General features: G+C 41.7%; 1 protein-coding gene across 1 annotated transcript; it reads left to right on the plus strand.

Annotated features, from left to right (window-relative positions):
• The first annotated feature begins 282 nt into the window (after positions 1 to 282).
• Positions 283 to 22,835, plus strand: LOC306927848 (protein Aster-B-like). The gene is made up of 17 exons (XM_079507712.1): positions 283 to 1,258; positions 2,249 to 2,333; positions 4,567 to 4,670; positions 5,635 to 5,730; positions 6,421 to 6,501; positions 7,034 to 7,149; positions 8,216 to 8,399; positions 11,444 to 11,621; positions 11,875 to 12,018; positions 12,907 to 13,025; positions 14,253 to 14,395; positions 15,220 to 15,323; positions 15,665 to 15,874; positions 17,470 to 17,560; positions 18,242 to 18,349; positions 19,934 to 20,054; positions 20,359 to 22,835. The coding sequence occupies exons 1-17, from the start codon at positions 1,115 to 1,117 to the stop codon at positions 20,446 to 20,448; spliced, it is 2,118 nt and encodes a 705-aa protein (XP_079363838.1). The 5' UTR covers positions 283 to 1,114; the 3' UTR covers positions 20,449 to 22,835.
• Positions 22,836 to 24,529: the final 1,694 nt, after the last annotated feature.

Below are 24,529 nucleotides of genomic sequence, written 5' to 3' on the forward strand. Positions count from 1 at the left end.
CACACACACACACACACACACACACACACACACACACACACACAGTAGTAGTGTACTGCTGAACTCTAGTAAACCCAGGCTCCCCCTTGCTCCTTTCTCTCCCTACCCACAAAAACACTCTCGCTCCTCCCACTCCACTATCCTGGTGGAGCTGTTGTCAAACAATCTGGCCAGTAAGAGAGAGAGAGACAAACAGAGACAGACAGAGAGAAACTGATAGAGAGAGAGAACCAACTCCTCGTTTACATTGCAAACTTTTCAAATAAGTCACCACAACTTGTTCAAGTGGAGGCTGCATGCTGCTGAATGCAGTGGACCTTCTGGGTCGATCTGGCACTCATGGGGACATATCTGGATTAATGCCGTGTGTGCTGGGAGCACTTGATCTGAGCTGATAATGTTGTGCTATTTTGTATTTTGTGGATAACTGTGCTATTTGTGGAAGAGTTTTCTCCGGAAATGAATGGCTTCTTGTTTTTGTTTTGTTGTTGTTTTAAGGTATTTTTTTTAAGTATTCCTTGGATTTATGATAAGAAGAGGACTACAGTTTGACATAACGGTGCTAGTAGTGGGAGTCTGCTTCAGCATGATACAGCTGCAAGAACTCTACCAGTGTTGAGAGGGGACTGGCGATTCTTAAGCAGATAGTTTTGTGTTTCATGTATCAAATCTCTAGGAGTGTTTGAATCAAGAATGGTTTCTGAGATCATTCCAACAGACCTTTCCTTCAAAAAGTGGGATCCTACCTGGTCACAGTCCATTGGTTCTGCGCACAGCTGTCCTTACCACAAAGAGTAGTGCCTGCACAGAAGGATGGTCCCATAATATTGAGTGTGTGTAAGATGGGAGGGAGTTGAGACTTCTTCTGAACAGGTGTCTATTAATCCTGTTACTCCAGTTCCCCATGTTCTTTGTGCGAGTGCATGACAGGATGCACAGTAGTATCTGTTTGTGAATGTTCAGCGATATGACATGAGTTACAGTAGCTCTCCGTAAGATGTAGGATGAGAAATAGGGAGAGAGTAGATACAGCACGAGAAGAGACAACAATAAGTTAATACGTTAAGGACAGAAGATAAGAGGAGGGACCAAAGAATTAAGACACATTACAGATATGGGGAGTCAGAATGACAGTAAAGCAGCAGCAGCCTTGGACACAGATACAGATGAAGACAGCCTGTGCGACTGGGAGACAGTGGACATGCAACACCAACAGCTGAGCCACTGGGAGGACTGGGATTCCGAGGAGGTCCCCGCTGTAAGTCTCATCTGTTTGGGGTTAGGTAGCGGTCAATGGCAGGAAATCACTTTATAAATAATCTTATTTTTGTGGAGGCAGGAATTGTGTGTTAAAAGTAAAACAAATTCTAATAATACTCTACAAGGATCTTGGTTTGACAGTATTTTGGAGAAGTGGAGTGAAGTGATAACAGTGGATCAGGAGGCTACAACTTTTTATACTGTGTATACATTCTCTAAAGGAATGTGGGTTAGCCACTAACTTGACCTTTCAAACACACGTAAGAGGTGCAAATGATTATAATATTTTTTTAAACTGTTAGGAATTAATATTAATTTAACCACTTAAACCTGCTCCCTTATTTTTCTAACCCTTTGCAGAAAATACCCGGGCTACAAGCTTTTGCATCAGGGCGTGTTGTGAGCTTTGTACATTGGCTATTTTCGCTGAATGTTTTTACCCCAGAATAGGGACGCTAGGGTTCGGACAGAGGAGGGATTGCGAGTATGGTACTGTACATCGGTAGAAGGATGCTAAGTTTGGAACTGCCAGGCCTAGAGGAAGACCAAAGAGAAGATTTATGGATGTAGTGAAAGAGGACATGAAGTTAGTTGGTGTGAGTGAAGAGGAGGCAGAGGACAGGGTGAGATGGAGGCAGAGGACAGGGTGAGATGGAGGCAGAGGACAGGGTGAGATGGAGGCAGATGATTCGTTGAGGCCGACCCCTGAAGGGAACAGCCGAAAGGAAAAGAAGAAGAAGGGTTCAAGTGGTTAAAAATGATATAAACATCAATAAAACCAAAAAACATGTTGAGAGCACATTAACAATTATGATTCTCCAAATCCTTTCAAAGGATATGGTATTCATCACTAACGTGTTCAGCCCTTGCTTGGAATAAAATTACATCCTAATCCATCCTAATGTGCATTTTATGAGCATTTGGCCAGGATGGATTGAACACACAGTGAGTAATATTGTATTTATACATGTGTGTTTCTCCTCGGTAGGTATTGAGTCCCACATACAAGCAACGCAATGAAGACTTCAGGAAGCTGTTCAAGCAGCTGCCGGATACGGAGCGGCTCATTGTGGGTGAGTCTAAACAAGACACAGTGATCAAACAAAGTGCTGATCTTCAGCAGTTCATGAGAAGTGTCAAGTCTTGTATTCACTCTTCATTCACGGCCCGCCAACTCCATTCATTGCCTCGGCAGAAACTTTCAATTGGAAACTGTCTCGTCTAGTCGTCTTAATAGCACTCGATCTCCTAGGCTTCCAAAGTGAATCCAAACCGACGCCAGAGCTAAGAGTTATCTCTTACTGCAACAGTGACATTGTTGTGCCAATGTGGGCAAAGACGAGGAGATGAAGGAAAATCTGATAACCATGCAAGATTTTTTATTTTCGCCATGGACATGAAAAATCAGTATTCAGTAATGCCAGAATCACATAGGCCTAATAGCCCTGCATGCATACTAATGGATTCCTGATGTGCCATATAGTGTTCACTCTAGTCCACTGTGCTACACATTTTAAAATTTGCCACTTGCATAAATGCAAAATTAAATAAAATCGAAATTATGTTTGGGGAAGACGATTTACAACTTACAAGCTCATAACAAATTACGACATAACTATACAACATAACTATACTCCATGCAGTGGTGGAAAGTAACTAACATTTTGAGGTATTTGTACTTTTTTTGAATTCCAGACTTTTAATTGTAACGTAGTAGTATTTCTACATTTCAGTATTGGTACTTTTTACTTTTACTTAAGTAAGTAAAGTACTTTTTTCCCACCACAGATTCCGTGTTTGGGATTTCAATAATTAGGTCTTATCAATACAGACTTCTTACGCAGGAGAAAAAGGGCCATACTTGAGGACAGGAAGAGATTACGTTCTACCAGCTACTGTAAACTAGTTTGTCAACCTTAATAGTTGTGGTTTCCATTAAGGTGAACAGATACTGTAGTCTATGTTGATGAGAAAGATCGAACAATGGAACAAATAAAACAGATACTTATGTACAGTACATGATGAGTGATTAATGAAGGGCATGACAGGATTTAAAGGAATGCAGTCTCTGGCAGAACAAGGCAATACCGAGACGTAGCCTCGACTACTGCAGTTTTCTCTCACACAAATTCATACCATTCAGCACCACAGTGCACTGGGAAACCACTTCAACAAATGAACTAAAATATTTATAAGAATTGGCACGGCGGCCAAACAGTTCCAAGTACAAGCACTATTTAAGGGCATGATATAAGCAGGCTAAGTGAACTTCAATTTAATAACATCACATTTGGTGGCAGCGGTGGCCGAACGGTTTGCGGAGCGGTCTTGATACCGGAAGGTCGCCAGTTCGTATCCCCGGACCGGCACATTAAAATTACCACCGCTGAAGTGCCCTTGAGCAAGGCATTGAACCACTACCATGAAATGTTCTATGAGCAGGGCCTGGCTGTAAACAAGTATCTGATGCTTAGTCCAGTTACCCTGGGTAAATATAGTAACTTTGCTTTACATGCTTGCAAGTGACCGTAACAGTAGGCCTACTGTACTGTAGCCGGGGTGCATACTGTCTAAACTAAGTACTGCACCCCTGTAGCCTACCTGTTCTTTTGGGCAGCTAGTGATGATTTCACCAGCGTGATCCAGCATGAGACTTATACAATGAACTACTCACCTAATGCCGTGAAGGTTCCATGTTTAACATATACTGTACTTCCAAAGTGTGTACATTGTTTAAGTTACAGATGCATGGTTTTACTGTAGGCTATAAGCTTGTGTTTAATCCACGTGGGTTTTCTTGTTTACTACTTGGTTAGACTTGCTGGCATCATGACTTGTCATGGCAGCTTGACTACAACTGAAACAGACCTCCTCTTTGAAATAAGAGCCACTTGTAATGATTAGTCAACACTAGTTTTATTTCTAAGTGTACTTAGATAGACATCTATTCTGTAGCACCCTGAGATAATGCCTTGAGATAAGCCTGCTGCTGTGCCAAGAGGCAGGGCTTGCAAAGTGCGACCAAGTAAAGGTCTGTGTCTGTGTGATGGTGATCATCTGACAGCTGGAGTCCCGGGCCGGGGAACGACCGTACCCCAAGCTCCCCTGACGGACCGATCACAATAGTTTGATGCAAAGGTGTTTTTGCGACTGCATGAACTAACGATATGCTTAATTTTTGTGTGCCGCTGTACTATGATCCAGTAGTGTGTAAATGTATTTAAAAAATATATATATAGAATATGGAGATAGGTTTGTGCTCGACAGTGATGATAAGCATGAATGTGTTTTTGTTGACCTTTCCAGACTACTCCTGTGCTCTGCAGAGAGACATCCTCCTGCAGGGTCGCCTCTACCTCTCAGAGAATTGGATCTGTTTCTATAGCAACATCTTCCGATGGGAGACCTTGGTGAGGACACGCTTTTAAGTCAGTGGTTCTTCGGTGGAACCCCAGAATCACAAAAATATGTTGTGCTGCCAGGCACCTCCAGATGTAAAAGTTTGAGTTTAAAAAAAATCCCCCGGGCCCCACAAATCTTCATGACATCAATGATTGTGACGCTATAACACATTTTGCTGGGGACCCGCTGGTACACCCCAAGGACCCCTGGGGGTCCCCAGATCCAGAAGTAATGGTTTAAGTCATCTAACTAAAATACCAATAATCTTTGGACTATAACCCATAGTAGTTCTACAGTAAAAAGAAAAATGATGCTGCTACATAAATATTTGAAGTTGTTCAGAAAACTTTGTCAGAATTTAGAAGGCGTTTTTAGAATTGGCATCAGTCCAAAATGGGTTAAAGGACATTGTGTTTCTCTGTGTATAGCTGATGGTTCGGTTAAAGGACATTGTGTTTCTCTGTGTATAGCTGATGTTTCGGTTAAAGGACATTGTGTTTCTCTGTGTATAGCTGATGGTTCGGTTAAAGGACATTGTGTTTCTCTGTGTATAGCTGATGGTTTGGTTAAAGGACATTGTTTCTCTGTGTATAGCTGATGGTTCGGTTAAAGGACATTGTGTTTCTCTGTGTATAGCTGATGGTTCGGTTAAAGGACATTGTGTTTCTCTGTGTATAGCTGATGGTTCGGTTAAAGGACATTGTGTTTCTCTGTGTATAGCTGATGGTTCGGTTAAAGGACATTGTGTTTCTCTGTGTATAGCTGATGGTTCGGTTAAAGGACATTGTGTTTCTCTGTGTATAGCTGATGGTTCGGTTAAAGGACATTGTGTTTCTCTGTGTATAGCTGATGGTTCGGTTAAAGGACATTGTGTTTCTCTGTGTATAGCTGATGGTTTGGTTAAAGGACATTGTGTTTCTCTGTGTATAGCTGATGGTTCGGTTAAAGGACATTGTGTTTCTCTGTGTATAGCTGATGGTTCGGTTAAAGGACATCTGCTCCATGACCAAGGAGAAGACGGCTCGCCTCATCCCCAATGCCATCCAGCTGAGCACTGACAATGACAAGGTGAGCAGCTCATGCGGGTGCTATTGGTGCCATGGATGCTTGGACTGACATGCTCTTTTGGCACCGTTGGGTGCGTGGACTTGTGCAAATGCACAAGTATTGTGTATGCACACATACACAATACACATCACGCAACACGACATGATTTGCACATCGTTGCTGTCGGGAGGAAACCACCTAACTACATTTTTGAGGTTTTTGCATAAATCAGTGCAATTGAACACCCTTTACGTCTGTGTGTTGTTTCGAAAATATTGAACCAATGGAAAGTAGTAAAAAACGCTTTGGACAAAACCTCTTAATTCCATTAGACCCTTAAACTGTCTGCTAAAGCAACTAACTCCATCACCTCTCCCCCTCTCGTGCAAGTAATTGACAATATACACAACACCAACTTTCATGAGGCAGTATTGCTTTGTTTTCAAAATATAAGGTTTTCTTAATTTCCTGTAATTCTTCTATTTTTACAGGTACAGGTACATTATTATCACGTCACGACGTGGACGTGTGCTATTTTCACTACTTCTTAAAAGGCCTAGTTAAATATTTATGGAATTTGTACATACTGTAGGGGGAAAAAACTCAAGACATATTTATTTTTACTTGTGACCCATACATATTGGTCCTCAGTGTTTGGAAAACAGTGTTCTAAGGTGTAGTAGTTGTTTAAACCCTCCTGTTCCGTTTCAGCACTTTTTCACCTCATTCGGAGCGAGGGACCGGACATACATGATGATGTTCAGACTCTGGCAGAACGCCCTGCTAGAAAAGGTGAGATTGATACACTGTTAATCACTTACAGACATTCATGTTTGAAATTATTATATTTTGAGTTTCAACGTGTAATTTAGTTTACAACTTTGTAAAATATTATTATTTTTTGTGTCTTTAACCACTTTAACCATACTTTATACTTTGGCTATTCAAAAATAGGAGATATACAACAATACAAGCTCACTCGCTTACTTTGGATTCAAAAATCCAAAGTAAGCTTGTTTTCATATTATAACGTTTAATCTGATTATAGCTTTAAGAAGCTATATATATATATAGGTAAACTAAGGTTTACCTATGATACTGAGGCACACTGTGTCGTATTACCTTGTTTTTACCTTGCTTATGTTTTACCTTGCTTATAATAATAATAATAATAATAATAATAATAATAATATCTAAAATGTATATAGCGCTTTTCTGAGTACTTCAAATCGCTCTGGATTAAGAGCATCTGCTAAACGGCTAAATTGTAAAATTGTTTGTGCCACCCGTCCTCCCCGCCTCCATTCTCCTTCCCTCTTATCAGCCTTTATGTCCAAAAGAGCTGTGGCATTTTGTCCACCAGTGTTACGGCAACGAGCTGGGCCTGACCAGTGAGGACGAGGACTATGTGCACCCAGACGATGACTTCAACACCATGGGGTGAGTCTCAAGTAACCATACAACCAGCGGGTTGAGTGGCCAATAACATGACCAGCAACACCTGAATGATCAGGTCTGTAACTCTGAGAGTGTACAATTGGTTTTTTGTACCACGCTGACCGCTCGGTGGGGCGGTTCTTGTATTATTGTATTTGTTTTACTGAGGATAAGGTTAGCAATAAGTTTAGGGTTGGGCATAGTTTTACTGGGCTTAAGTTTAGGAATAGGGCTAGGTTTTGGCACCGTTTTACTGAGGTTAAGTTTAGGAATAAGGTCAGGTTTAACCGTTTAGGCACAGTTTACTGAGGTTACATTTAGTAATATCGGGCTGAGACAAACTGGCCAGGCTACTGCTTTTCCAAATGTCATGCTTTAAGTAGCATGTGACATGTCAAACTAGGGTGTTTAAATTATTCTGAATCCATTCCAAGCACGAAAAACACTCCTTGGCCTAAAAATGGCCATAGCCGTCATCACAAATGTGATGAGGTCAGCACATTTGGTGGCTATGGCCGAATTCATGGCCATGGCTATGGCCGAATATGGCGACATGTCACATGCTATTTAAAGTATGATGAAATTTGTAAACTTTTGCCTTATATTGGTTGTCTATGGTGTGGTATACAAAAATGGCCATAACCTTTTTCTGTGATGTTTCCGGCAGAGCAGACCTCTCATTCTGTGGACCTTAATGACCAAGTGAATAGAAAAAACACAAATAAAAAGTACGTCATGACGTCACAGGTTAATCTCTTTTCCTTGAGCTTTTGGGCCTGTGGCTCCCCGGCTAATAGTGCTTTCTTGGGTTATAAATCCTCTTAGCAGACCTTATTTTGAACTGTACTTTCCTGTGATTTTTCTGCAAACTGTTAATAAAGTATTCAATCAATCAAAAAGACCACTCTACCGTTCCGCTGGCTGTATGCCCGAGGCAACTGTGTTTTGAGACGAGCGTTCTGGTATTCCATATCCGTGCAGTGCGGTGCGGTGCAGAGCAGCCCTGTTTATCATTGTGTATCAAGCTGGTAACCTTGACCTACAGCTGCTGTCTATCTCCGAGGTGCAGGTACTGTGAGGAGCTGCCTGTGGAGGACGCCAGCGCGGAGCATAACGCTGAGCCTGGCAGTGCTCTGGCCTGCAAGAGCCTGGAGGCCTCCAGGCCTGACATCAGCCCCTTGCTCCCCCTCATCAAGGCCTCCTTCCCCGCTGACGCCCTGCTCGACCTGCCCGGCAGCGAGCCTCCGCTCCCTGTGAGTACAGCAGCCCTGTCACATTGCATCAGGTGTTCTCAAACTTCTTTGGCTCAGGGCACCCCTGAAAATAACTTTTCTTTGAAGAGACTTGGTGAACTGTGGACTGAAAAAGAACACACCAAGTACAGTTTAACTCGGGTCCATTTTACTGAGAGTCTAAGTTGGTAAAACTGAAATGATAGATCAATTCCAAAATATTATCAAAGTATTCTGAGGCACCACTGGCATTGTGTCAAGGCACCCTAGGGTTCCACGGCACCCACTTTGAGAACCACTGCATTACATAATCGGTGATCGCCTAATCGCAATTATTTGAGATAATCAGTTATTTTTCAGAATGGTGTCTAGTGAGGCATCTAGAATGTCTAGAATGTCAAAGGCCATGTCTCACCTAAACACAGGATCTGACATGAATTTTGTATCTAATGGTCAAGATTCGATTCATCCCCTGAGCAAGCAGGCGTGCTTTATTAGCGCAAAGGTACAAATTTCAGCACTTCAAATCTGGGGTAGAAGAGGAAAGTTACATAGTGCTGATTGGAATTGGAAGTGATGAAACAAAAAAAGATTAGCAGACAAAATTAGAAATGGATCACTTCTGATTGGAGGAAATGAGTGCCCCACCTGAAAATGTATTTTCTTTACTAAAGAGCTGGATAGACAGGGAGATCCGCCCTGTTACTGAACAAACTGCTATATTCTGTTCTGATTGCTGTCAACGATAAGAGGGAAGGAGAATGGAGGCGGGGAGGACGGGTGGCACAATTTTTTTTACAATTTAGCCTCTTAATCCAGAGCGACTTGAAGTACTCAGAAAAGCGCTATATACATTTTAGATGATTGTTTCAACCAAAGCATAACAATTACAGCACCGTCAAGAAGTTTTCTATATAGCATTCTGCCTGGCGAGAATTACACAAAATATGAAATACAATATTTATTTTTGGATAGATTCATTACAAGCCTGGACCATTCATTTGGTGTTAACAAAACATGCTCAACAGTGAATTATATGATATAGGCCTACTCTTGTGACTTGTCTTTACTTCTCCCATGAGGCCAGCTAAGATGCCCGACCATGTCTGGAAATCATCAAAGTTGTTATTCACATTTTGACAACTTGTGTTAGTCATTTGGAGACTCCCTGTGTCCACAAGTCAACAAGGTCATGTTCACCTTGTTGACTTGACTCAAGTATTCTATTTAAGTAGTTTTCAAACTAACTTTCCCCCATGGACTCCACTTTGAGATCCATTGTTGTATGATTGCATGTTAGTTCAAACAATAGTCGAAAACCCATGAATAAAAACGTTAAAAGGTACAATACATTAAAATATAAACATTACGCAACACAAAATCCCTCGACTCATACGTACAACAGGAGCCTTCTGTTGCTTCAAAAGTGATGACAGGCATGCAGCATACACAAAGTTCCTCTATTAGTGCCCACAAAGAGTGAGCTCAGATCAGCAAACTCATGTCCATATTTCCCTCTACATATCGCTACGTATCGTCTCAGTCCGGTGGAAACCGTCTAGCTTGAATCTTGATATTTCAATTTTGTATTCCCTACAAAAATAGCAAATATAAATTTCTATAGCAGTATTGAAACTTTTACTCAAGTACAAAATGTGAGTACTTTTTCCTCCACTGAAAGAAAGATATAGGACGGGTTTAGATTAGCTTCTGCTACCGTGAAAATAGCAGATCTACAAGCTCACAATGTGTGGCATATCGACACATTGTGAGGTAGTAGATCTGCTATTTTCAAATCACCGAAATGTATATAGGGCTGAAGTGGGTAATGTATGTTTTATAATAATCCAAATCTACAAAATAACTAGTAACTAAAGCTGTCAAATAAATGTAGTGGAGAAAAAGTACAATATTTGGATCTGAGTGGAGTAGAATTAAAGGTTTTGGAAATTGGAAATAAAGTACAAAAACCTAAAATTTTTACTTAACACTTTTTCTGCCCGCTAGGTGGTAGCATAAGCACAGCACAGCTAAGCCTATGCCTGGCACAGCTTAGCTTTACCGATCGTCAAACGGTTACATGTCCGGAGCGATGCGAGACTAAGTCACAAATGAAATCCGATCATCGGATGAGCGACGGCTCATTATGGACAGCGCTCAAAGCTTTAGAGATACAGGACTTTGAAAATCCTGCTTTTAATGGAGATAAATGGAGCCTAAAAATCCCATAGCTGGTGGGAACAGAGGCGTTGCATAGCAACCAGAGTAATGCTAAAAGGTAAATTGGCGGCCGCCGCTTTCATATATGGAGTATACGAACCTAGTTGGCACCTGCCGTACCCTAGCCTAGGGGGTCCGAACATGTACCTAGTTGGCACCTGCCGTACCCTAGCCTAGGGGGTCCGAACATGTACCTAGTTGGCACCTGCCGTACCCTAGCCTAGGGGGTCCGAACATGTACCTAGTTGGCACCTGCCGTACCCTAGCCTAGGGGGTCCGAACATGTACCTAGTTGGCACCTGCCATACCCTAGCCTAGGGGGTCCGAACATGTACCTAGTTGGCACCTGCCGTACCCTAGCCTAGTGGGCCAGAACATGTACCTAGTTGGCACCTGCCGTACCCTAGCCTAGGGGGTCCACTCCGAACATGTACCTAGTTGGCACCTGCCGTACCCTAGCCTAGGGGGTCCGAACATGTACCTAGTTGGCACCTGCCGTACCCTAGCCTAGGGGGTCCGAACATGTACCTAGTTGGCACCTGCCGTACCCTAGCCTAGGGGGTACGAACATGTACCTAGTTGGCACCTGCCGTACCCTAGCCTAGGGGGTACGAACATGTACCTAGTTGGCACCTGCCGTACCCTAGCCTAGGGGGTCCGAACATGTACCTAGTTGGTACCTGCCGTACCCTAGCCTAGGGGGTCCGAACATGTACCTAGTTGGCACCTGCCGTACCCTAGCCTAGGGGGTCCAAACATCTACGTTCGTAGATGGCAGAAAAATTATTAAGTACAGTACTTCAGTAAATGCACTTAGTTACTTAGCCACTGCTTTCTCTCCGCAGTGCGATCTGTCCCCAGAAGAGTATTTCTCCCCCTGCGTCCCAGACGGTGACATGTTGAGCCTTCCCTTGCCTGAAAACTTTGGCGGTCTCGTCCCCTCGCCCTCATTGGACCTGAACGACAACGAGGACCTGCCCACCGAGCTCAGCGATTCGTCAGAGACGCACGACGACGACGAAGGTGTGTCACGAGAGGCAGACAGACCGCATTATGCATGCACGCACAGTCGCACACACATTACATACATCAAGAATAGTGGAAATATGTTTGAGCTTGTAGATCGGCTATTTCCACTATTCATGTTAAGTATAACGTTATTAAATTACTATGTCATGTTATTTGAAAGGTGATTCTTATTCATAATGTTCCGATGTTCAACGGCAGAAAATGTGATTTAATCGCCCCATTAATGTACGTGTCTTGGCTGGAGCAGGTGAGATCGAGCCATTCCACGATGACCTGAGCGGTCGCCAGTACATCAACGAAGTGTACAAGTTCAGCGTGGACAAGATGCACACCATGCTGTTCACAGAGTCCACGTTCATGAGGGACTTCCTGGAACGACGCAGGTTCTCAGGTACACGATTTAATGATTTTTCTTTATTTAAGTGTCATGCTTCCAAGGAAGCCCAGCCCATATTGGACAGGACACTTTTACTTTCATTTTACATAAACAATGACAATGAACTGACATGACAGTTCACAAACAATGAATAACTAAAACATCCAAGCTTCTTACATGGCAGATTACATGATTATAATTATACAACATAAAATGAAATAAAATACACAGGAGAGACTGAACCTACTTGAAGAGCTGAGATGTTCTTCTACTCCAGGCTCTAAAAACAAATTGTGCCGTCTCAATTACTTCATAATTAAATAACCACTCCAACTTCTACAATTCAATAGACTGTATGATAGTTCATATCGTTACTGTGGGGCAGAAACCTCTGATCTCCATATTGTCACAGTGTCACACAAAAGCATCAAAAGTAGCAGATCCGCAAGCTCCAATCCTCTCTGAATCTGAATCTCTGAAGCTCTGAATCCTGAGAAGTCACAGTTTCCTCCCCACAGAGATGATGTAGTGGTCTTCTATCTACATGCAGTAACATCTCAATGTTAAATTAGGTCTGGGAGTTTAAATATGAAAGCTGCTGTAAATAAAAATTTCTGGTTAAAGCAAAACCTTTTTCAAAAACAGCAGTTTCACGGCACGTTTCGAGCTTGTGGATCTGCTACTTTTGATGCTTTTGTGTGACACTGTAGTATGATCAAGTGGGCTAATTAACTCACTATATATATACTATATATACTGTGTGTATATATATATATATATATATATACACAGTATATATATATACAGTACATACAGGGTTTATCCCCGACAGCGACGATATACTATTGCCAGTGTAATGATAAAAGCTATGTAACATTTGCATTGTCTGTTGGTCCCATGCAGACGTGGTGTATCACCCATGGAAGAAGGAGCCAGATGGAGACCAGACCAGAGAGATCATGTACACCATCTCCCTCACCAATCCTCTGGCTCCCAAAACAGCCACCGTCACTGAGACACAGGTATACTGTAGTAATGAATGATATTTTTTTCCAAACACAGTTACAAAGTGCTTTACATGAGTGCTTTACAAGTTAAAACAACATACATAACATAAATCAACACAAGGAAATCAAAGGGTAAGCAAGCAACAACAAAGAAACACCTTAAAACAAAGGCAGAAGCTGCTAAGATAAGAGCTGCTAAGATAAGATAAGCTTTAACATAGAGATATGTTTTTAGAAGTGTTTTTAACGAAGACACTGATTTTGCAAGCCTCAGCTCCACAGGTAGGGCATTCCACAGCGTGGGTGCCCGGACTGCAAATGCCCGATTGCCCCGTGTAACGAGGCGAGACGGGTGGACTTTCAGGAGGGCCTTTTCCGTGGATCTAAGGCAGCACCCTGGTTCATAGGGGGGCAGCAAGGCTTTAATGTAGCTCACCCCCAGGTGGCTGTCAGTGGTAGTGTTTCCATGACTGCTTCACTCCATTTACTGCTGGAGTTTCTCTGGAACAGTGGTTTTCACCAAGTGGTCCCCACCTAAATTATGGAGAGTTGGTAAATGAACCCTTATTTGATCAACGTTTGCCTGTTATCTCTCCTATGGTTGACAACATCTTGAGAAGTAGTCTCAATAGCTGGGTGCAGATTCTTGAAGATACATAGAAAAGGAATATCTTGAGTGGTTTCTTATGAACTTATTTATTTTCAATAAACGATATGATATGGAAAGGGTTGAAAACCACTGCTCTAGAACAGTCTGCACACACTGCCAGCGTTGTTGAGCGTGTTTACTAATCTTCCAGGCCCACAGAATATTTTTTGTAAACTCCAAATATCTCAAAAGAAAGAAGAGTTTTATCTGAGAAAAAAAGTGTGTTACCGCAATGTTCTGTTCTTTAGTTATTGACAGTTGAATATTGCTTGTTTACACCAGAAACACTGTCTGGGGAACAGAAAGCAGAGAAACATTTATTTTTATAAACTGTGATCACGTTATTTCCAGGTGTTCTCTTCTTCGGAATTCCCCAGGTTAGCTCACAGGTTGCATAGTGGTCAGCTGTGCGGTGGATTGAAATGGCGTGTATGTACAATACATGTATGAATGAATATTATAAGAGACTTTGGGCTTGTTATTTTATTCGGCTTTACTGAAGCCTAATTAAAAAAAACAAAGCCCAAAGTGGCATATAATATTAATAGTATTTCCATTTTGAGTGTAGCTGTATTTGCGGTTCTTGTGTGTAGACGCTCTACAAGGCCAGCCAGGAGAACGAGTGCTACATCATCGATGCGGAGGTGATCGCCCACGACGTCCCGTACCACGACTACTTCTACACACTCAACCGCTACATGCTCACCAGGGTGGCCAAGAACAGGTGCCGGCTCAGGTGAGGGGCGCATATTATTCTAATCTCTGTTTGGAATGTTAATGTTATTGATATAGGTTAATTTATTGCATTTTATTTTATCCGTGTCTGATCTGCACTCCGGAAACTTATTTGTTAACAAATTTTGGTCTTGAGCTACTGCAGACCACTATTTCAAACTAAAGGCCTCTTCCTTTACATTGCATTGTAAACAGAAGTACTAATTGGAATTTATCACCCCAGTTCTTAAGTCCTTACACTGGCTCCCTGTGTCAAAACATTGAGTTCAAAATTTGGTCTATAAAGGGCCAAAGTGCCAAATTACATTTCTGATCTTGCGATATTATGACCCATCCAGAGCTCTCAGGTAACCTGGGAAAGGTCTGCTAAGCTTTCTTTTCTTTTTTTAAGATATATTATATTATTATTGATAGGACAATAGACTGACAGGAAATGGGGGGAGAGAGATGGGGAGTGACACGCAGCAAAGGTTGTTGGGATCCGGATTCGAATCCGTGACACAGGCATTGCAGCCTAGGTGCCCAGACTGCTACGCCAGTGGCCCGGGACAAAAGGTCTGCATTTCTGCAGCACCACATATCTGGAACAAACTGAGACTGCCACTTGTATTTGTTTTAAAACACAACTAAAGACTATTCTATTCTATTTGCCACTGTCTTTGATTGAATGCACTTTAACCGTATCTGTTATTTGTTTTAACTTATTTTGTTTTATGCATTCTAATGCATCGTAATCCGTTGCCAGATGTTCTGTGAAAAGCACATTGTTGTTGAATGTGTTATACTAATCAAAGCGCCTTGCCTTGCGTACTACATGTCCTGTAGGGTGTCCACAGAGCTGCGCTACAGGAAGCAACCCTGGGGTCTCATCAAGGGCTTCATCGAGAGAAACTTCTGGAGTGGTCTGGATGAGTACTTCAGACACTTAGGTACGGGACGTACTAGAGCATATCTATTTACACGCACCTCGACAGTGGGTGCAGGGCCAATAAGGCCATCACGGAAGGAGGTAGGGCCCACGCACACCATTCTTTAGGCAAAGGAATTACTTTATTAAAGACAGATCTCACAAGATCTTCTGATCGGATGAAGATCCTGTGAGATCGAAACGTTGTCGTTAATAAAGTAATTCCTTTGCCTAAAGAATGGTACGCGGGCCCTACCTCCTTCCACGTATAACTATGTAACCAAAAAGAGATATTGTAATAGCATTATACTTTAACATTTGCAGACAAGTTGCTTCAATCATTTTGTCCCCCGCTGGACCCAGATATGGAACTGACCAAGGTGGAAGCGGCGCTGATGGACCACCCCAGGTCTCCCAAGTCCAAGGCGTTGAGGACGGGGACGGCGCGGAGGCGGAAGCGAGCTCTGGTTCACCACCTCAGACCCCTGGGGGGACACATGGACGAGATGCTGAGCACCGTCTCCACCCCCGAGGACGAGGAGGAAGTCAGCCACCACATCAAACACGTGGCAGGTCAGCTCCATGAACCCAAAAGCCAGGGTTCATTCATGACAGGGTTAATTAAAGGCAGGCTTAGTTAAGCCTTGTTGTGATGTAGTAGTTGCACACGTGATTTTGGGTAATTTTGGGTAATTTTTTATCACAGACTTGTCACAAACTTTGTAACCTTGTCACAAACTTTGTGACAAGTTGGGTAAGAGTGCCACCAAAAATTACGTCAAGAATAGACATTGTGATTTATTATGATTGTGAAACGATAACATCAGCAGCATTCATTATCTCTATATTATGTTGACAGATTGTGTACAACTTATAGAATAGCACATTTTTCAATGTACTTGTTTTGTAGCAAATAGTGACTGGTTACATTTGCCCTATACCTATAGTCTCACAATGCCAGTATATCAGAGATCTCCGCCTATAGGGGCTAGATTAGAACAGCGGTGAGAATGGTCACTAACAAATCTATGTACCTGTATTGTACCTACTACTTTGGAAATAGATCATATCACCACCCCAATATGAAGGACCGCCCTGCATTGGTTTTGCAATGCAATTATTATTTTTTAATCTTTTAAGTTTTAGCCATTGTATTTAAATGTCACCAGACGTGTCAGTAGGTGGAGATCTCTGATCATCTGGCTAGGTGAGACTACATTTGCCCTGACAAGTAGGACCTGTTGACCTGTCTGCTTTTGGGTGTGACCATCGTCATTGATGGTCAGTGTGGTCACACCATTGGACCACGAGAAATGATCATCAATCGATCAACAATCAAGTCAGTGGTCCTCAAAGTGGGGTCCGGGGACCCCTAGTGGTCCTTGAGGTGGCTCCAGGGGGTCCCCAGCTAAATTAGTTAATATAAAGCATCAAAATCTGTTCAACCACTTTAACCTTTTTGTTATACTTCAGCTATTTTTGAATAGCTGATCAAGAAAATACAACCTTGAACAAAAGTGTTGGAAACTGCATTGTCCTGAATTGACCCAAAGGAGGAAGATAGGTGATTTTCAGTGGTGGAAAGTAACTAAGTACATTTACTCAAGTAGGCCTACTGTACCTAAGTAAAAAAATTAGGTATTTGAGCATATTGTACTTCTTCTACACTACTAGTTACTTTGTAGATTTTGGTTATTATTACAAAGCATAACCAATTCAGCCCTATACACGGTACATTTCGGCCAATTGAAAATAGCCGATCTACAAGCTCACAATGTGCCATGATGCGACACATTGTGAGCTTGTAGATCAGCTATTTTCAAAAGATGTTTATTGAAAACTTGAAATGGCACATTCTGCATAATGAGTACTTTCACTTTGTCACTTTAAGTACATTTGCCTACTTTAGTACTTTTAGTCAAGTACATTTTGAATTCCGTACTTTTACTTGTAACAGAGTATTTCTACATTGCAGTATTGATACTTTCCATTGGTACTTTTTCCACCACTCTTTTGTCATACTTCAGCTATTCAAAAATACAGTAGCTGATCAAACAATTACAATCCTGAACAAAAGTGTTGTAAACCGCATTGCCCTGAATTGACCCAAAGAAGGAAGAGAGGTGACTTTTAAGGAATTCTGTTGTGTTCCTCTCGTCTCTTACTAGGTTCCACCCAGACCAGGCACATACCTGACCACGCCCCCGGAGGCCTGGCTCTCTACAGTGTCTCTAAGCTGCTGCTGCTCATCAGTCTTGTGTGAGTGTATGCTGTACTGTACTTGTACATGGATCAGAATGATGTATTTTATTTTATGCCACACATGTCATGCTGTTTGTTCACGTTCTGGAATTGTAATTCTCTTATTGTTTGTACTGTATATTTTGATGCTAGTAAGACTTTGAATTTCTGTTTCATTCTGTGACACCTAACATACACAATGAAGTCCCTTCTCTGTCCTCTCTGCTCATTCCTTCCTCACACACTGTCCAAAGCTGTCAACTAAACTGAATGTGATTGCAGGCATTTGGCCCTCTATGTCTTTGTTCCTCTGTTTTAGTGTTGTAATCTCTGTAATCTGCAATCTCATTTCTCTCCCTCTGTTCCTCTTTCCTTGTCTACAACTGCATTCCATAGGATCTGTATAAGGTATTCAACTATTTCATTTCATCTCACCAGCCATGACTTCTTTTTCTTTTTTTCTTTTACAAAGAGTTTTCATTGTGATACTGATAGGAACTTAAAGCATGTTAGTTCCACTGATGCAAGCCGGAACACAAATCGAACATGCACACAGTCCACCCATCCGACCAGTGATCGCTACCGCTTTCCAACATGTTCAAAGTACAGGCCCTAACCTGATGCAGGTTGGGAACGGCTGAATTTATGCAATAATACAAACTCTACACAAGATTGACCACCTTCTGTCATCCTCTCTAGTCTGGTTCTGCTGGTGTTCCTGAACACGATGCTGTTCTACAAGCTGTGGATGTTGGAGTACACCACACAGAGCCTCAGCTCCTGGCAAGAACTGCAACCGCACGAAAGGTAGTTAACTACCGTAGCATTTATGTATCTATAAGGCATGTATAGTAGGGCTGCAACTAGCAACGCATTGCTGTCGGCAGGAAACCTATATCTCCATATTCAAACTACTTTTTTGTCTTTTGTTAGGTGAAACTTGACATACAACAGGCCCGTTTTTATTAGCGACCTAGTCATGGTTGACTGCCCCCTAAGCCAACGGTATAGTCTGAAACGCCGCCTAAGCCAATGGGAGTCTGCACCACTCGTGTAACCAATCACGTAGTAGCGACATAGTCATGATTGACTGCCTCCTAAGCCCTGCCCCGCAGTCTGGCAACACCGCACCGCAGCCACTCTAGACCGTGACTCACTAATTCTCGTGCCAGTTGCCGTGGGCTGGACCTATATCTATATTATTTAGCACTTGTTGTGCCGCTTCAGCGTTGCCTGTCATGCTGCCGATTCATTTTCTTCGCGCTGTCATCCTGTCGATAATGAGGAGGCGGGCAGGCGCAGGGGCGCGCACGCACAGCAACTAGCACGAGCATTAGCCCCTAGACCGCAGCTCGAAGCGACAACAGCTGCTAATGTTATGAGCTAACTGCATGGACAGCAGGAAAGTCACAACAAAACACAGTGATTGAACCACGAACAGAATGTCACAAGGTGCCACGAGGTTGTGACACATACACGTTACAAAAATAATATATATTATAATAATAATAATAATAATATGGGGGGGAGAACGGAGACAGCGCTTGTTTCACCTGACAAATATGACTGTCATAATTTCTTATTTTGTAAATGAAAGCGGCACTATGTAACCTTTTTAATGAATGAAATGTCATTTGTCCAATCTGTATGGTTTTTGATTGATTGAATAGTATACTTACAGCAACAGAGTACAGTCAAACACTCTGTCTAAAAGGATAACACCGAAAAAGTGTGTTATCCTGTTAATACAATATATATTCTTTAATGGGGGTGATTGGATTTTGCTCTTCTATTGAGATATTTAGATCGTGTCAAAGGTCATGTCTCACCTAGAAAGATAGAGCACGCACATCCACTCACTTAAAGCCAGGTGCCGGGCCGAGGTCAATAATAATAGAAAAAAATCACACCCGTGTGAACTGAGTGGTGCAAGGTCTTATATAGTCTGATCAGCTATGTCAGTGACGTCACACACTAACCATAGCAACCATGCTCGTTTTTTTGGTACGAACAAACACAGGTACACGGGTACAAAGCCAGTTGTTGGAGTGGTTTGCACCACTCAATACAAAGCCAGTTGTTGGAGTGGTTTGCACCACTCAAAAAGGTATGGTCCGCACTCTGGAATAAGCTCCAGAGCTTATAACTATTTATTAAGGTTCCTCAGGTCACACCATAGTGGACATGACGTTTCGAGCCTCACGGCTCTTCATCACGCACACATTTTTACATGATGGTCAAGATTAAATGTATCCCCTGAGCAAGCTCTATTAGCTCAATGGTAAAATGTCAGCACTTAGGCAGGAAACAGCGTTCAAATCCAGTGTCCAATTATTCAAATAATCAAGAAAGCATGCGTTTTGCTGCGTGTGTGTGTGTGTGTGTTCTCAGTAAACTCCCTCAGACCCAGTTGGAGTGGACACAGTTCTTGGAGTCGCAGCAGCGTTACCACGACGACGAGGTCCAAAAGTGGAAGGAGATCATCAAAAGTTCAGTGGTGCTCTTAGACGAGGTGAGACGTCACGACAGCAACTCACCATGACGACATCACCACAACCACATTATCGCATTATCATATGTCAAGCCTGGGAGAGAAGACAGAACACTCTGTATAACTCTGAGCTGTAATTTAATGTATTATGAATATCATGTAAACATGCTGTCAATGTAAATGTGAAATGGTGTCTTATAAGCCCATGAGGGTTGGGCACTTTGTGTGCAGGACACAAAAATAAATAAATAATCAATCGATCAAATATAGATAAATAGCTATATAATTATATGAGTAACACACTTCTCCCTCCACTCTCCTCCAGATGAAGGACTCGTTACTAAATCTCCAGAAAGGCGTCGGCCTCAGGGACCAGGACTCTGAGTCAGAGGAGAAAGGGAATCGATATCAGTGACTGATCATTTTAACGAGGCATGTGCAATATGAAAAAAGAAAAAAAGTAATAAAATAGTTTATGAAAGGCAGTGGATGTAGAGATATGGGCAGGGGCTAAGTATCGGGTTATTTAACCACTTTCAACCTGGCGTCCCTGTTTTGGGCATGTCATTATATGTGAAACTTGGCAAAAGCTGTCCAAAATGGTCTGAAATAGCAAGAGAATGGCCTATCTACAGGCTCTCGCAACGCATTGTAGATGGACTATTTTGGCTATTCGGTGCAGGACGAAGTACATAGTGGTTAAGGGGGCTGTGATACCGTTCCCACGTGAGCGACCTCTGACAAGCAGTGACCTCATCAACGCGGGCCAGAGCACTACAATGCATCCTCCAGGGAGAGGAAGACCCATGCCAGAACTCATCATCAGCGTATATTATTCACCAACCCGGTCCAAGCTCTGCATCCCTCCTTTTCAGAGAATGTTCAAATGCAAAGTTTTTATTATTATAATTATTATTATTAAATGTGAATATATTGTTTGCCAACATACAGTACAAGGCAAAAGCTACGTATAAGATCCAACACGCTGAAATCAAAGCATGCCATTGTTTTCTCGTCTTCACAATTCCCTCAAGTATAAATTGGTGCACCACTGTTCAAATGTGGACACTCAATGTCAAAGGAGTGGAAAAGTTCAAATGTTGTGCAAAATGTATTCCACAAGCTCCTTTGCGGAATGTGAAGAGCCGCAGTATATATAACTTTTTAGACTTAAAATTGCAAGAAGACATATGACTCCACAATCAGCTTGCAGTATATTTCAACGTATTTTTGTTGGAATAAACCCACCAAGGATTCAAATCTAAACAGATAAAGTAGGTGTGTTTGTGTGTGAGCGGATACGTGTGGGTATAGTTGGATGTGAGTATATGTGTGTGCGAGTATGTGTGCGTGTGATATATATATATATATGGGATTTTTAAGCAGAACTTTATGGCAGTCAGGGCTACTTTCTACCAAGCATATAGTTCATCAGGGCTGGTTTCCCTGAGGGCTTATGCCACGGTTTTGAGTTTCAATGTTATATTGAGTGTTTATGTTTTCTATGGCAAAAAGTATTCTATCTATACCATATTGCTCTTCCCTTTTGATTGAGCAACATGCTGCTGATAAGGAGAACTTGTTTTGCATTAAGCCCGATTTATACTTAATCGTACGACATGTCGAGAGGAAATTCCCAGAAAGATCAGCTGCTTTGTGGCACGCGACACCTCATACAACTGAGTATAAATTGAGCGGAATGGTAGCGCATGCATGCTTAGCAGAAGATAGCACAACTCCAAGCTTCCTATGTGTTGACAAAGAAGGATAGACAAGAAACTTGTTCACAGCTAACCATGAATATTGTTTCGATTATCTTTGTGTTAAGACATCGCCACTATTCCATTGCTGCCAATATTTGTGTGTCAACAACTAATATTGCATCTTTATCCTATTTTGGATACTTATCCTTATTTCAGCCACTTTTGTGTTGTATCAATTCATGTGTGGCTTCACGTGTTGGTATAAAAGAAACAGAAAAACAATGTTGTGTTAACAGTACTGTAGGCCAATGAGTCGGCCCTTAACTAAACAACAGATGCAATGAATTTGAATGTGTGTTTTATTATTTGACCCTGTGTTCTTGAAATACCAGTTATGTGTTTTCTGTTACAGTACTGCAGCTGAAATAATTGTCCTAGAGCTTAAAGGGAAAGCCCTGACACGGATTGTTTTTTTCTTATTTTTTTTAAGTGACTGTGGAATGTTTGTTTGATCTTTTTCCATCCAAATTTATTGTATTTCTTTGCAGTTCAATATTATGAACCATCTCAGTATAACACTGTGCAGAATGTTTGTTCAATGACTTGTGCTTCATGGACTTGGTTTCAGGCTTCAACAGCAAATTGATTCTGTTCAGATATCAACACTGAACTGTCCAAGTTGGATAGACAAACAAATTGTCAGTGTCCTGTATAAATATATTCCTAATTCCCTTTTTAAACTTTGACAGCTGATCGTGTAGAAACATTTCCATGAGACTGCCATGAAGCCAAAGCCTTGAATAAGCATTGTAATAGCAGAAATGCATGGAGAGCAATGTTGAAATTCCAAATATCTGAAGTTCTTGAAATGTTGACTTTCTGGAGAAAAGAAAAAAAAAGTGCTATGTAACTTCTGTGTGGGTGGAACAACATTCTAAAATGTCTACTCATTTGGATAATGTGTGCAAAGTTAGAACGACATAATTATGGAAACCAAATTCACGAAAGCTTGGCCATACTGTACTTTGACACTGTATTTGAAATAATGTCAACTTCTTCTGTAGGTTATTTGTTGAAGACAGAACATAGTAAACATGCCCAGAATTCAAGAGGAGAAGGTTATCTTTTGTTTATGGCTGTCTCAAGTGAACTTGAGCCACGAGAGACACGACCGAGTTGTCGTGTTGAATGTTGCCAAGCTAGGTCGGACATAACAGAAACTGAAGGGACATCATGTTCATGGCTGATTAGAACACTGCAATGCATTCAGATGCAATTATGAACCTATAGCAATGTTTTTTAATGAACAAAACACATATATTATGGTGTGTGTGTGTGTGTGTGTGTGTGTGTGTGTGTGTGTGTGTGTGTGTGTGTGTGTGTGTGTGTGTGTGGCCATTCAAAAAACGACAAATGTCAAAATGTCAGATATTCATACACATAGTGAGTGCAAGAGAAAGAGCATCTATCGAGGGCAATCATGATACTGACATCAGGTCAGTATAATGACCATGATATTGATCATTATGCTGACAAGATACTGACCTTACCTTTATTAAAAGTATAAATTATAATGACAACATTCTTGTGCAATCTGATAGAGCTCATAGAGACATTTAAAATTATATAAACAGTCAGTCCTGCCAAACACGTTACACATATGGACTTTGTGCTCCAACTTCCAAGCCCTCATTATTTTGTGCAATCTAGCACGTGCACACACGCACGCACGCACGCACGCACGCACACAGTCACACAGTCACACAGTCACACAGTCACACACACTTCTGTGCATAGACAATACGTGACTGACTTTTTAAATGTATTCCTTCTCTGCATATAATGGGTCTGAAATATTTATACAGATATGATACTGACATGTAAATGCTCTTAATGCTGTGTACAGTTGTAGCGTAAACAGACTAGTGTAAAAGTCTCAAACCATGCAGGCAGTGGGTTGAGGCAAAATACATTTTAAAAGACAAATAATTCTCAATGGCTTGACAAATGACAGCCAACGGGCAAACGAACAAAGGACAATGAGTGTAGTGTGTGTGTGTGTGTGTATATGTGTGTGTGTGTGTGTGTGCATGTGTGTGTGTTATTTGCTGACTCATATTTGACTCTCATCCCTACAATGATGCCGTCAGCATGACCCTGTTTTTAATTTAAGCCCCAGAGCATTTCCCTTTTCCATCTGTTATACCAACATGTTGTCATTCGCTGATGTTGCTCAAAGATGGTGCCTTTGTTCTGTGTCATAAAGTGGTCAAGAACTTAGCTCTGGGCAAGCTTAATAGGGAGGTCATGGACTTAATAGGGAGGTCATGGACTTGCATTTGTTTTCAAATAATTGTATAGTGGATTAAAAGTATAATATTTGCCTCTGAGAGTAGAAATGTACTGAAAATTGGAAATACTCCAGTAAAGTAAAGACATACCTCACAATTGTATCAAAAGTCCAGTAGCCTACAGATACATTAACCACTTAGTTAATTTCCACCACTGATTAAAACAAATGTATTCTATTCTAAATAAAGGTTCATTGGGGTTTAAAACATTGCTATTGTTTTATTTGTGGTACAGAAAAATATGGCTTCATTCTTTGCTGAAAATGAAAGGGATGTGCCTCTCCAAAAGCTATTTCCCCCAATTACCTCCATTCTTCTTTCCAATCACAACCACCAGGTGGCGCATTGACCCGTAGGCTAAGCATCGGTGTATCAAACAATAAATCTATACAGCCTGCTGTAACATTGTTTCCTCAAGTCTTATCAGTCGGGACGCAGACAG

This window comes from Electrona antarctica, assembly GCF_951216825.1.
Source record: "Electrona antarctica genome assembly, chromosome: 8".
NCBI lineage: Eukaryota > Metazoa > Chordata > Actinopteri > Myctophiformes > Myctophidae > Electrona > Electrona antarctica.

Bases quoted from the DNA above. Each gene is read 5' to 3' on its own strand.
- LOC306927848 (XM_079507712.1), top strand. From the start codon at position 1,115: ATGGGGAGTCAGAATGACAGTAAAGCAGCAGCAGCCTTGGACACAGAT. The intron at 5,731-6,420 runs GTGAGCAGCTCA...GTTCCGTTTCAG, and splicing joins TGAGCACTGACAATGACAAG to CACTTTTTCACCTCATTCGG. The intron at 12,019-12,906 runs GTACACGATTTA...GGTCCCATGCAG, and splicing joins GGAACGACGCAGGTTCTCAG to ACGTGGTGTATCACCCATGG.